General features: G+C 47.7%; 1 protein-coding gene across 5 annotated transcripts; it reads right to left on the bottom strand.

Annotated features, from left to right (window-relative positions):
- Positions 1 to 367: 367 nt before the first annotated feature.
- NIPA2 (NIPA magnesium transporter 2) lies at positions 368 to 12,540 on the bottom strand. Of its 5 annotated transcripts, XM_036232085.1 has the most exons (7): positions 11,975 to 12,084; positions 11,464 to 11,591; positions 8,782 to 9,016; positions 7,473 to 7,529; positions 6,387 to 6,477; positions 5,203 to 5,363; positions 368 to 2,507 (listed from the first exon to the last, which is right to left on the bottom strand). In XM_036232085.1, the coding sequence occupies exons 3-7, from the start codon at positions 8,918 to 8,920 to the stop codon at positions 1,873 to 1,875; spliced, it is 1,083 nt and encodes a 360-aa protein (XP_036087978.1). In that variant the 5' UTR covers positions 8,921 to 9,016; positions 11,464 to 11,591; positions 11,975 to 12,084; the 3' UTR covers positions 368 to 1,872. The 5 variants fall into 5 exon arrangements, with proteins under 5 accessions (XP_036087978.1, XP_015990442.2, XP_015990443.2 ...); XM_016134956.2 differs by lacking the exons at positions 11,464 to 11,591; positions 11,975 to 12,084 and adding an exon at positions 12,373 to 12,540; XM_016134957.2 differs by lacking the exon at positions 11,464 to 11,591 and having other exon boundaries at positions 11,975 to 12,106.
- Between the last annotated feature and the right edge of the window lie 1,085 nt (positions 12,541 to 13,625).

Genomic DNA, 13,625 nt, shown 5'->3' with positions numbered 1-13,625 from the left:
ACCCTGGAGAAGGGGCAGGTCCTGTTGGGGAGTGACTTCCACGTGGCTTTGCAAACAGCGACGTCCAGCAGCATCACACAGGCTGCCGAAGAGTGCGCACCGTCCCCTGCGCTGTTTTCCGTGAGTAACACGAAATGGAACTTTCTTGACGAAGGTACCTAAAACCTGCTACTTCTAAGTGTAAGCTGATGACCCTGGGCCAGCGCTCCAGTTAGGAGGTGGTGTCTCTTCTCACCCGATTCTGAAAGTAATGCGATATGATGAGTTACTGTAATGACTAAATTTAATTCACGTTAATGGGAGGTTTATAAGACTTAATTATAAACCAAATAAAATGCAGTGAATACTATGTATAAGACAAGGGCTGTAAGGTGTAAATAATTAGGAATTTATTATTAACCTCTGCATTCTCAGTGAGGGCAGCATCACACCGGAGTGAAAACTGGTTCTTACACTATTGGGTACAAAGTACAGGTACGAAACAGCACGTGATCAAATACACAGTGTATCTGCGGTGGGGCAGGGGGGCAGTAGGGTAACACCATCTGAACTAGCCCTCTGCAGTCCATGATAAAATGCTGGGGCAAGGGGGACTTACTTCATGAAGCTTAGGGACAGCCAGCTCTTCCCTGATGAAGCCAGAGGAGTGGTGTGTGGGACATCCCACCGCCAGCGGATGCGCCCGCACGCCCCACCCCAGCAAGGACAGTGAGGCGCCAGTGGAGGCTGGTCACAGCGGAGTCGAGCTGTTGGACCCTGGGCAGAAGAGCAGAGTGGGAACAGCCTGGGTTCGTCTTGTCACCCAGGTGGACACGGTCAACATGCTCTTGAGGACAGTTAACTGCTACCATGACAGGGTCTGAGGCTGAGTTCATTATACTATTCCACCTTTTGTGCATATGTTTGAAATTTTCTGTAAACATTTTTTTCATTGATGTATTTAAAAGATCAAAATATGGAGTTGTCCAAACGAACTCTCAAGCAAAGTACTTGGTACAGACGTCTTAAGTTTGTTGTAAGCTTTCAGACTTAGAACTTTGTTTCAGTTCGTCTATCATAACGAGCTAAATTTTAAAAATTACTTTGGTCTAATATTTCCCAGAGTTCCCAAAAGATCTGTATGAGAGTATAACTCATTATGACAATACATTGACAAGTATAAGAGATATAAGATGGTAACCAAGGTCCGTGTCAGGGATCAGAGTCACTGAAGAATGACTCGAGCCAGGTAGCCTGACACATGCAGGAGGTACTGGGTCGACACGGGGCCAGCGAGGAAGGCCACCCAGCGTGTGTGGGGACAAGTCGCAGCCTGAGGAATGCTCCTGTGGAATGATTTTCTATCCTTTGCTTCATGAGTGAGTTTCTTTTATTTAATGACCTTAGGATTCTCTTTAACATTTCAAAATTAAAATAATTCAAACAGGAGTCATTTTTGTAGGTAAGGTAAATCACAGGATAATGTATTGGGATGATTTTGTTCTTTTTTAAATCAGAAAGGCTTAAAATGGTCAGGGATCTATGAAGCGGGCATGAGAAATGTACGATTCAGACTTTCATCACCAATGGAAAAATAAAGCATTTTTATAGACTTAAAACTGTCATTAGTGCATTTAGATTTTGGGAAAGGAAAAGTTTCAATACCACTACAATAATACAATGTTAAACAAAAATTGGCCTGGTACTGAGGTCATTTTAGTGAGCGACCATCATTTAAATATAAGAAAAGTAAATTCTTGGTCCAAATTAGTGAAACTTTAAAAAAGATTGTCTCTAGAGAACATTATTTGAGAATAATGCTTTTTCAGATACATTCTGATACTCAAATTCACTTACTAACAATCATAGATTTACTTTTTCATCACCTCTTTCTTAATAAGCTGTCAGATTTCCATTTCTTCGAGAGATGTTTTCACCAGGGTGTTGTTCAATTCCGGAAGTTAAACTTTCTTCACTATTACTCAGAACTTCATACATAGTAGCGAGATTGCCGTTTGTTGCTTTTTCGTCTTTTCTAAAAGATACAGGAAGACTTGCTAGACTAAAGTTGACGTCTTTAAAGGCATGCAACAAGAATATCCCCACAATGATTGTAAAGAAGCCACTCAGAGTACCGATGACATCGTCAACAGGCATGTCTTGCCACTCCTTAAACAGAATCGCTGAGCACGTCAGAACGGACGTGGTGAAGACGACGTAGTATATCGGGGTCACGATGGACGTGTTGAATATGTCCAGTGCCCGGTTCAGGTAGTTGACCTGCGTGCTCACACAGACCACGAGGCTCAGGAGCAGGGTCCAGGCCAGTGGGTGTCGCAGCACGGGCTTCCCGGCAAGCAGCTCCTTGATGGCGATGCCCAGGCCCTTCACGCAGGAGACGGAGAACGCCCCGATCACAGAACAGATCGTTATGTACACGAGGATGTTCGTCTGTCCGTGGCGCGGCCCCACCACGAAGATCAGTATCAAGGACACGATGACCACGAGTGTCGCAAAGACCACAAAGCCTGGAGGAGGCAAAGGAGAGCGACATGGAGTCAGATGTCCAGTGCTAAAAGTGACAGTTCAGAGAAAACATCTGGGGACAACTGCTGGGGGTAGAGCGCAAGTCAGTGAGAAAACGTGGACTGCTGGCGGGGTGCTAGCCGAAGACGCAGACGTGAACCCGACGTGACAGCAGCTGACAACAGTGTAGCACCGCGGGCCAGGGGCTTTCCCCAGCAGTCTGCCCAGCTGACTCATTTAATCCTGATGACTGCCTCACAACTACGTGGACACGCATCTTCACTGCACGCTGAGGAAAACATGGCACGGAAGCCACACGCGTTTACTGTCCACTCCTCAAACTCTGCTAAAGAAATAAGTAGTAACGGGACGTCTCAAGCAGCAAACACGGGAACAGATACGGAGGCGACAGCAGCAGCACGGAATCGGAAGCAGAGAGGAGCTCGTCACTGATGCGGCTGATCCCACATCCGCTCTGAAGACAGAAAGTCCCTCTGGAAGTAGGGCGACGCGGAGACTGAAGACCAGAGGCCCAGCTGCAAGGCTATTCAGGCAGCACTGAGACCCCAGGGCCCTGCCCAGCTCTGACCACGTGAGCCGCTGTGACCTGCAGAGTCTGGGGCCCGTGACACAGGCCAGGGTGAGACGTCGCCTAAAAAGTGTGACCCCTGCCCACTTGAGCCCCGGGATGCCGACCAGCGGGAGACTCTGGGACCTGGCCGGCCTGACTCAGGAGGCAGCCAGGATCACAGAGCACCAAACCGAACAGCAGAATGTGAGGCCTTCGCGGCATGGAGACAGACTGACCAGCGACCCACAAGCGGTAGAAAGTGCCACGGATGCCCTCAGAGACGGCGATGGCCTGTCTGGGCTGCCGGATGAGCCCTAACTTGGGCTGAAACCTGGAGAAGCAGCAGCACCTAGATGAGGCCGACGCTCACCTCTGCCGGGGCCTGGGGCAGTTTCAGGGGACCAGGGCGGGTGTGGTGGGCACAGCAGCCGCACGGGCCCCGTCCCAGGCGCCCAGTGGACGGCCTGCGGAGGCCGCCAAAGGGCTGGGCACCGCGCTCACAGCTCACGAGGTGAGGGTCCAAGTAAGCTCCCCAGCTACCAAGCCAAGAGCCAGAAGGGCTATGGCCAGGAATTAAGGCCAAATGGAAAGTAACTGGCCCCAGTAAGGCCCGAAGCAACACCTGAGGTCTAAATCCAGGTTCTCTCTGAGGGAAGAAGACGTCACCCTTGTCAGAGCCCTGTGGTAGCATCGACTGAAACTGCTCAGAGATGAAAGTAAATGACTGAAAACAAAAGAAAAAGCAGGAACAGGCTCACAATATTCCCGATGCGGAAGTTCACGGACGAGACCCTACGGTAACGGGGACCTCGGGCTGCAGCAAGATGCCGTGCGTGCAGGTGGGAACACACATTGTTCATCTAGGCACTGCTGGGAGAGTGAGTTCCATGGCTCATGAATTTTTTTTTTCCCCAGGAAAAATTAAAGAACAAAAATAAGCTCTTGGAAATTAAAAAGCAGACAGAAAACTCAGAAGAAGGGCTGGAGGCTGAAACAGATCTCCCAGAAGACAAGGCAAAACGGCAAAAACAGTAAGAAAATCAAAGGTCGAATTCAGAAAATCCAGTCATGAGAGAACGAGCATTTCACAAAGAGAAAACAATACCAGAGGAGTCAGTCAGTCTCCCAACCCAAGACGTGGATTTTCAAATTAAAAAGATCCGTCGAGCACCTGGCACAAACGATAAGAATGGACCCATGTCTAGGCACGTCGGACAGTGAGGGCAAAGGGGACATCATAACAGTTGTCAGGGATGAAAGACGAAGTTCCCGTGAGAGCCGAGAGTCCACTGCGCGTGGCTCCCTGAAGCGGCACTGGCAGGAGGACAGTGAGGTGAGGGCACTTCCACACCCGCAGCGCCTCAAACAGCCTCCCCTCCGTTCCTGGCTCACTCCCTATGGGAGCGGTGCCAGAGGACAAGAGGGCCGGAAACAAACGCAACAGTAAAGGGGGCCCAGGAAATCCAGGGTGACCACTGTGCTAGGGGCCCCCAGGCACCAGTCCAGACTGAGGCCAAACAGGAGAGAGATTTCCAGAACAGACGAAACTAAGAATAACTAATGTGTTTAAAGTTACAGAGTAGAATTAGATCACTGGGCATGTTTCAGGTTGGACTGATGGAAAACTAAGCAAACAAGATGATTATTCATTCAGAAAAACTTAAGAAAGGAAAAGCCAGCCCAAGGGATGGCTGCCAGAGGGGAGGGGGCAGGGGGTGGTGACGGTGAGGGGAAGGGTCAGTATTGTGACTGCAGACTTAGTGTGGTGAACGGTGTGACCACCACACTAGGTGTTGGATGGACGTGTTAACGTGTCTAAGCCAAGATAAAAGTTATGTAGTGATAACACAAGCAAACCACTGAACAGACGCTAAAGAGGTACACGGGGGACGGATATAATGGATGACGCCAAGCCGAGGCGGCGGCAGCAACAGACGCTTGTTATCCGGAGTCACAGGTTAAAGAGCTGGCCAGGGAGGGACCACCGCCCACCCTGCTTCTCAGTCAGCCCTCAGTCAGCCCTGCAGAACGATCTGGTTCTTCACATGCAAATGAGATTTTGATTAAAATAAACACTAAATGAAAATTTAAACTACAGTAAGACCAGGAAAGTGTCTTTCCCTCACCTGGATCCCCGAGCTTGTGAGACATTTCATTTAAAGTCTCTATCTCCTCTTCCTTTGGGGCGTGAATGACCATAACTGTGGACCCCAGAATGCTCAGCAAACACCCAATCTTCCCGTGAAGATTAAGTCTCTCATTGAGGAAGTATGAAGACAGAATGGCACTGAAAGGGGAGGGAGAAGTAGAGAAAATTAAAATCATCAGCTACCATTCTCATTTTTAAATATCAGTGCGACTCACATTTTAAATTATTGGGCTTATAAAGATTCTGGCTTCAAGTCGAGGTAAAGAAGATGTAGTCAATCATAAAATGACAGCTTCTGCAGAGCACGTGCTCCGCCACACACTGAACCAGTGTCGTTACTGTCTTCCTGCTGGAAGACGTCAATGTGAAATCGACACCAAATGGAGCTATGGTACAAAGTCATAACCTAATCGAGCATTCCTAACTGGTGCTTAAGATCTCTCTTCTAATTGGTTGATGCATCCTTCTTACATGTTCATTTACTTGTATATAATTTGCCTATTAATTAAAATTATCAAGTTTTAATACTTTATAGCTAGTTTTGTCCCAATCTAAAAGAAATACAGTATAAACCTATAATATGCAAAAAATTAAGCATGAAAGACATGTACCATAACATTTTCATATATAGCATCCTGAAGTTATATAATTTATATATATTATTTGTTTACATATAAGTCAAATATATCAATTGATTGATAGGCCTAGCAATCAATTGGCTTGGGAATAGTAACCAAAATCCAAGCCTGTTTGGGCTGATCATTAAAAGTAACGAAGGGGACAGGCCTCGGGCTGCGCCTCCACACACGTGGCCTGGGCCAGTCTTCCCAGGTGCATAACGCTGCCCCCAGCAATGCCTTTCTGTGGTGTAGAAATCTATTCCTCACCAACCACCACCTGCCAAGTGTGACCTGGAATTCTAAAGGGCTGGAAGTCAAAGTGGACCTGGAGCTGGCTGACATGTGACAGTGTGAAAGCACTTCTTCCCGCAGACTGACAGCTGGCCCACGTGCGGAAGATAACTCTAAAAGCAAGGTACGACGTGGCGTTAAAATGGTTCTCGAGGTTACATGTAATTTATGCTGAGCCCGTGTGACGAGGTGGCACTGAACACTTCCGGACACGCTGATGCTGCTCGCACCTGGGCAGCACGGCCCTTACCTCACCAAGACACTCAGAGCGCCCAGCGGAGTCACGAGGGTGGCCGGTGCGAAGGCATACGCAGCGAAGTTGGCCACCTCACCTGCTCCCACTTGGAGAAGAACAAGAGAAAGCTCAGGCACATATCTACTCAATATGGAAATGCATTTATGTGTTTATACGCTATTTCACTGAAGTTAATAATTTCCTTATTTTCTCCCATCTATTCAGAAGTGTTCTCACAAACTATCAACATTTGAATGGAGTCCAAACCAATAAGACACTGTACAAACCTATAATCTTAACTGAAGAGATCTAATTTATGCTTACATATAGGTCGTGTAGATAAACAGTTTCAGAGAGAGCACATCGGGTGACGTGAAAGCACTCCTCCCAGGTCTCTTTCACTGGCTTGCTTTTTTTTTAAACCCAACTCTTCCATTCAAAAGATATCTTTGGGCACCTACTATGTGCCAGTTGCTTTTCTCCAATCAGGAAACAGCATGGAGCAAAACAAAGATATGGTCCTCCTAAAACTTACACCTCAGTGAGGGAAGACAGACCTGATGCACGTCCGGTCTCCCCTTCTAAAATTTTAAGCACCGCCTTCATTTCACACACCCTCCCTACTTTACACCTAGCAAATGCTGGCATCTGTCAGGAAGACACACATTTTATTATCTTGTTTCTTGTCTTCCTTCTACAATGTTCTGTCTTGTGGGTAAGGGCTGTTTGAGTAGTGTGTCTCCACAGCATGCATCTTGTCAAATGCATACTTCCCAATTAGGAATGACAATCAATGGAGGGAGAATTAAAAACAGGATGCTTTCTGTGATCTTTCAAAATTACCTCAAACTGAGCAGAATTTTTAAAAACACATAGGTATATCAAAGATCTTTTAAATAGGTAAAAAAAAAAGTCTCCCCATTCAAATAAGCTATTAAACTGCTAAATGACTTTTACAGACTTAAATTTTATATATTTTGAGTTTTGTTCAATCAAAAATTAGGATTTATAAACTTCTGTTAGTGACATGAAGCTGTAATAGCCTAAGCAGACGTGTCAGGATTCCACGTGGCACTTCCCTGAGATGTTCTCTGTACGTACTTGACAGCAGCCCCGCCCACCACAGCCATTCCTTGAGGTATGCATGGCCACCTTGACCTGTGGACAAGAAAATATTTCACTTCTTTGGAAGATTAGCAGATGCCTATTAGTAGTGACAGATTTTTAAATATCTCATTTGTTGATTACTACTACTTTGAATCAAGATTTCATAGTGATTGTACACTAAGGGATTTCTTAGATGACACATGTTCACGATCGTGTAAGAACAGGTGTGAGGGTCATGCGACTGTCAGGATGTTTAGGTCTGTCCTGCACTGTTGGATGGAGGAATGAGATCGGTCCTTAGAGTCACTTCGTACTTCATTCTCGTTTTGTGAAGAAAAGAAAATGAACCAATAAGTAGCCTGACAGCAAATGATTAGTCTGAAAGCAAATACGCCATTCAGGTGGGGGTCAGGCCCACTTCCGAGGTCCAGGAACCGTGAAGAAAGGGTCCTCTGCTGATCCCAGATGCTCTTCCTGCTTTTTGGCTTAACTTTCCTCCCAACCAAACTAATAGAATCCAGCAGCTGGTACTTAAGCCATTGTCCAAAAGAAACAGCCAAAGAAAACACATCCTCTGACAAGCGTATCCATCATGCACAATGGGCACACCTGCCTGAGGACCAAGTATGAGGCCACGCCCGTTCAAGCAGCAGATGCCAACACTCCCTCCTCTGGCCACTAAACAGAGGCCGCTTTGGATGGCTTCACTAGGCTTAATCGTAGAGATGGTACAGGACAAAGGGGGAGGGTGGTCTTTTTACTGCCACTGCAGGTCCTCCTGTGAGGTCAGAACCAGGCGTGCACCAGATGAAGGGCTACGCTCACATCGGGTAACCCCCAGGGTCTCCTGACTTGTCACCCTTTGGAAGTTCACTGAACTGAGGACTCTTCCACCCAGGGAAACCCCTTCTTTCCTGCCTGCCTTTAAGAACGTCAGGAAGAACGTCTGGGGTGCAAGTCAAACTGCTACTGCCACAGATAAAAGACTAACCCTCAGTAAGATTCTGATTCTATTCAGAGCCCTTATTTTCTCTTTGCAGACACGTCAAAATTTAAAGGAAAGGATCGATGCTACTTTGGCATTGGTTCCTACTCCCACGTTAATCGCAGGGGTGAGTAGTTAACTTACTTTGACATCTAATTGTTTTTCTCATTACAAAACTGATGTTCCATTGTCTATAAACATTTACAACCCTTGCACGGTTCAGAGTTTTGAGTACGCTCACTGGGGATGAAGATGTGGTCCTCCAGGCAGAGAACCTGCACACCGCATCATTTCAAAGTCACACATGGCATGACCTACCTGCTCTCGTGGAGCCTTTTCCAGCAAGCCGCAGAAGGCCTTTCTTTTTCAAAATGAAACTGCCTCCAATGAAAATGCTGGAGCTCATAGCCAATCCCAGACCAATGTAAAAGTCATATTTTCCACGCCCCTGGCTCATTTCGTTTGTTACTTAGGAAGTTCCTGTGAATCACATTGATCACAGGACAGAGAAAGCGCTGGTGCTGGAGGCAGGGTGACGCAGGGTGCTGCAGACCTAAACAACGCAAAACAAAAAGACGCTTCATAGAACGGTCATGACAGCTCACACGCAATTCAAAACGGACTCCACTGACCATGAAGGAATAATATTTTATTACTACTACTGAAAATAAGTATATTTACTATGTATATTTAGCACTAATCTAATTACATTTCTTATAATTACGGCAAAAGGTGAGATCATGATATAAAACTACACTTAAAAACCAAACACAGGACCAGAGAACAGACTGGTGGTTCTCAGAGGGGCTGGGGGATGGAGGAAATGGGTGAAGCGGGTCAGAAGGGATCAACTCCCAGTCATAAGTAAGTTCTGGGATGCAGTGTACAGCATGACTAGTTAATGATGTATATTTCACTGTGGCTAAGAGAGTAGATATAATAGTTCTCATCACAAGAAAAAAAATAACTATGTGACAGTGTAATATAGAGGTGATGGGTGTTAACTAAACTTACTGTGATCATTTCACAAGATATATATAATCATATACACTAAATGAACACAATATCACATGTCAATAATAAAACTAAAAAATATAAAACCATATCTGCATTGACTTTATAAACTCTAGTTCACATTTTAAAAATGTTTCCAGTGTTAGCTGACAATCCATAGTTACAAGGCTTATAAGAAAGAAAATTCCACAGAAGGAAAATCAGGCATAAAGACACAAATCTAGTTTATAAACACATTTAACAATTTCACGAATGTGTCCTTTTTGAATAACCTATATAGAGAAACTCAAGTTTTTCTCACCCATATATTTTTTCTTAGAAATCTACACATATATAAACATATGGTAATTTACTTCTTCTTTAGCCTATTTGGAGTATGTAGTGAGAAGGCAGATTTTATATTTTGTTAGCAGACAACTGTGGGCCAGCATGCAGGTCTGGTCCCCGTGGCCTTGTCAGACCACGTGAGGGCCATGGGCATGGAAGAGAGCCCCGAGGCCAGCATAGAGGCAGAGACGTACCAAAACCTGCACGTTATTTCCCAAATGGCCAATTCGTGAACTCTGGACAAATGAACTAAAACAAAGTGGAGAAAGTGGAGGAAGAAACATTCAGCAACAGGGTTTATGATCAGTTATAACTGCCAACTTTCTGGTATATTTGAGACTTTAAGCCTCAGTGACTACAGAGTCCCGGGTCTCATCGGCAGTTCAGTTTGGCTCCTCGGTCCGTGACCCTCACTGATAGCCAAGTCTGTCCCATCTTTCGGGTTATGACACCCTGGCCTTGAACAAAAGTAGCTAACTTTGTACCCAAACAGCATTTACTGCATACCCTGTGTGCACTGAACGCTGTGCCCTCTGGATAAAATAGTGACAGCTTTCGTCCTCGATGGGAGACCGATGCGACCGTTAAATTAGGAATGATAATAAATAGTAGGCACCACCATCACCAAAGTCAGCTAACTTGTGGCTTCACCAGCCTCACCACGCGAACTGGATACAAGGGCCAAGGGTGCAAGACAGAGCCCGCCTTTCTGAAACATGGCCTCACACCTCCACATCGCCCCGACCCTCATCCGCTTCCACACATGCTGCTGCCACACGGCCCTGTCCAACACGGCTCTGCCATCTTTATCTCCAGCGTGAACACTTAGAATGGCTACCCACTGTTTACAGAAAGAAGCCCAAATTTTGTAATCTGATAACAACGACTTTCCCCATTTACTCCAAACCTCTCTTTTAAATCTTATTTCCCAAAACTACATTCCATATACCCTTCCTCCCGAGGTCGGCACACGGCTGCCATGCTGACCTACCCCTTTCCTCTGGATCTTTGTTGACATTCTCCCTCTCACCTTGCAGAACCCAGTTCAAAAAGCACTTCTGCAATGGGGCCCTGCGCGAATTCCTTAAGCCAGAGTAATCAGTCTTTTCTGAATTCCTGAGCCTGTAACCTTAACCTCTGGATGTTTTTCTAGACTGTATTATGTTTGCCATGTACAAGACTGACACCCGCTTCACGTGGCTGCCTACGGCATGCTCACCTTGTCTACTCGACCCGCAGGGATTTACACGAATGAACACGGCCTAGGACAAGGCCACCGCAGCGAGTAAGACCAAAACCCAGCCCTCGTAGACTTCTGTAGACTTTCTAATCCACACAATGAAAATACCACCGTCCCCACCTCACAGTTGAAGAAATCGAGCCTCACAGAGGTTAAGTTGCACGCAGAGGGCCACAAAGAAGTTACACAGCCAGAAACGAAATCTTCAGTGTCCGCGGGGCTCTACTGCCATTCGGCCCCATCATATTGAAAGTTTAGAGTTCGTAGTCTTCGCTTCTACTGGTTCCCACGGGTTTAATGTTTTCCAAACTCTCATTTGGCTAGCTATTTTTAAATGCAGTACTTACGAATACTACAGAACCTGAATCTCAACCTTAATTTGGCAGCATTAGTTATTATTTCTTAAAATTTTAACTTACATGTAAGTTTAATATGGTCTCCTAAGGAAAATAGACTGGAAGAGGTAGAGATGACTTAGTCTCCTTTCTTGGTAAATAATACCTTTTATTGTCATTTAAACTTTTAAACCTGGCAGAACAGCTCAGGCCTGGAAAGAAGAAAAATCAGAAAAAGGCTGAATAGTTACTAAGTACTTCTTAAAAGTACTAGTTCCTACTAGCCTCTGTGAAACAAGGATGTTTTCTCACATTTCCTCTTATGACTTCAAAAAGAAAAGCACTAACTGGGTACACGGTATACAAAGAATTTCTAGAAACAACTAAGACGCAGTCTTGTATTAAAAGAATTGAAAAACCTAGTAAAGAGAGTAAAGACACACAAACGAAAGGTATACTGAGTTGAGTGCAGCTGTATGGAGCGGGAAGGAGGATTCGGCGACTTTGCGAAAGTTAGGAAATTAAAGCTGCTTGGTAACACCTCCGCCGCAAGAACCTTCTGACGCTCCCCACGACAGCGAACTGTTTCAATGACCTGAACGAGCGCGCGGCGCGGCCGAGCCAGGCCTCGGGGACGTGGCGGCCACCGGGCGCGGCGCGGCACTCCTCGCACGCGCGTCGTCTGCGGGGCGGACGGCGGGGCGGGCGGCCTCCCGCGCTCACGCCCGGGCCCAGGCCGCGCCGGCCGCCCCCGCCTGCGGCCGCGCCCAGCGGCGGGTGCGCGCGTCCGGGGCCGCGGCCGCGCGCGCCGTCTCCGCCCTGCGGCGCGCCGAGGGGCGCCGGGCCGGGCCGCCTCCCGCGCCAGCGGCCGCCGGGCGCCGGGGCCGCCGCCGAGGACCGGCCGGGCGCGGCCGAGTGACGCAGGGGGCGGCGCGCGCACGCTCGGCGCGGCCGCGTCCCCGGCGCGCCGTCCGCGACTTCCGGCTTCCTTACCAGGCCCGGCGAGCCGAGCGGGGCGCGGCCGAGGAGACGCGGGCTGGGGCAGCGCCCGGCGGCGCAGCGTGGGCCGCCCGCGGGGGCGAGACCGGAACGCCGCGTCCCGCCGACGGACAACGAGAACGGACTGCGCGCGGGCGCCGGAGCAGCAGCACCGCCAGCGGTCGCCGCGCGGGCAAGGGGCGGGGCCGGGAGGGGCAGGGGGCGGGGCTGCGGGGGCGGGCGGGGCGGGGCCAGAGCGGGGGCGGGGCCGGGACGACGCCGGCGCGGGGACCGCGAGGAGCCGCGCTCGGGGCCCACGAACCGAATCCTGGAATAGATCCGTTCTTTGGGCGAGTTTATGGTTAGGTAAAAGCAAGTCTCGAGGCATTTGGAGCGGAGATTTATTTTTTATGAGGTACAGAGGAAATTCACTTAGTCTGCCCTCCCTTGGCTCCTCCCACGAAATTTAAATCGTTTGGGGTGGGAGTCTTATTTGCTTATTGAACCAGAAAATGCCAAATATAATTTACTCCGTTCAGACTGTAATACCATTGTACTGTTACGTTCTTCTGGGCTACACAGCCCCTGATCACACTGGTTTTGGTATTGGTAACTATGCAGCTTCTCATTTAAAAGTGTGGCAACTTCTTTGGTTTCAGTCAAATTCTAGCTAAATGACATGTCAAAAAATTACACTGGATATTGAAAGACGGTTGGCAAGTTGGTTTCTGAAGACGTGGTAGTTTGATGAAAACCAGCTCTGGTTCTTTGCCCATCCACACATTTTGCATAGTGACTTTGCAGCTCCACTCCAATCCCTGGTTCTGCCTTAGCCTTTGGACTGTCATCGGCCAAGAAAACGTGGTGGCTCGCCACCTAAAGCACAATGAGAAGAAGCCTGGGCCAGCGGGCTAGGGGTGGGGGGATCACGTGGGAGAGCACCTTGCAAAGTCACCCAACTGAACCATGCTATGTGGAGATCAGAGAACGAGCCAAGTTGGTTAAGGTCCACAAAACTTCACCGTTGACTGATAGACATATGAGAAAGAATAAATGATTGTTATTTTTAAGCCACTCATTTTGATATGGATCGGCATGTGGCAGTAACTCATAAATCCCAACAAATGGCTGTAATGAAAGCAGTACTTGGTACATTGAACAGCAATGCTTAGAAATTGAGGTTAACCTAGTAGATGAATTTGCTTGCAGCTCTTTTTTGCCGGTACTCTAATCATCTCAGCCAGGCCCTGCCTTGTCTAGTCAGCGTT

Source organism: Rousettus aegyptiacus, unplaced genomic scaffold, assembly GCF_014176215.1.
Source record: "Rousettus aegyptiacus isolate mRouAeg1 unplaced genomic scaffold, mRouAeg1.p scaffold_m13_p_14, whole genome shotgun sequence".
NCBI classification, from domain to species: domain Eukaryota; kingdom Metazoa; phylum Chordata; class Mammalia; order Chiroptera; family Pteropodidae; genus Rousettus; species Rousettus aegyptiacus.
Note: the sequence above shows the minus strand (reverse complement) of the source record. Positions and strands in the feature narration are given on the sequence as shown.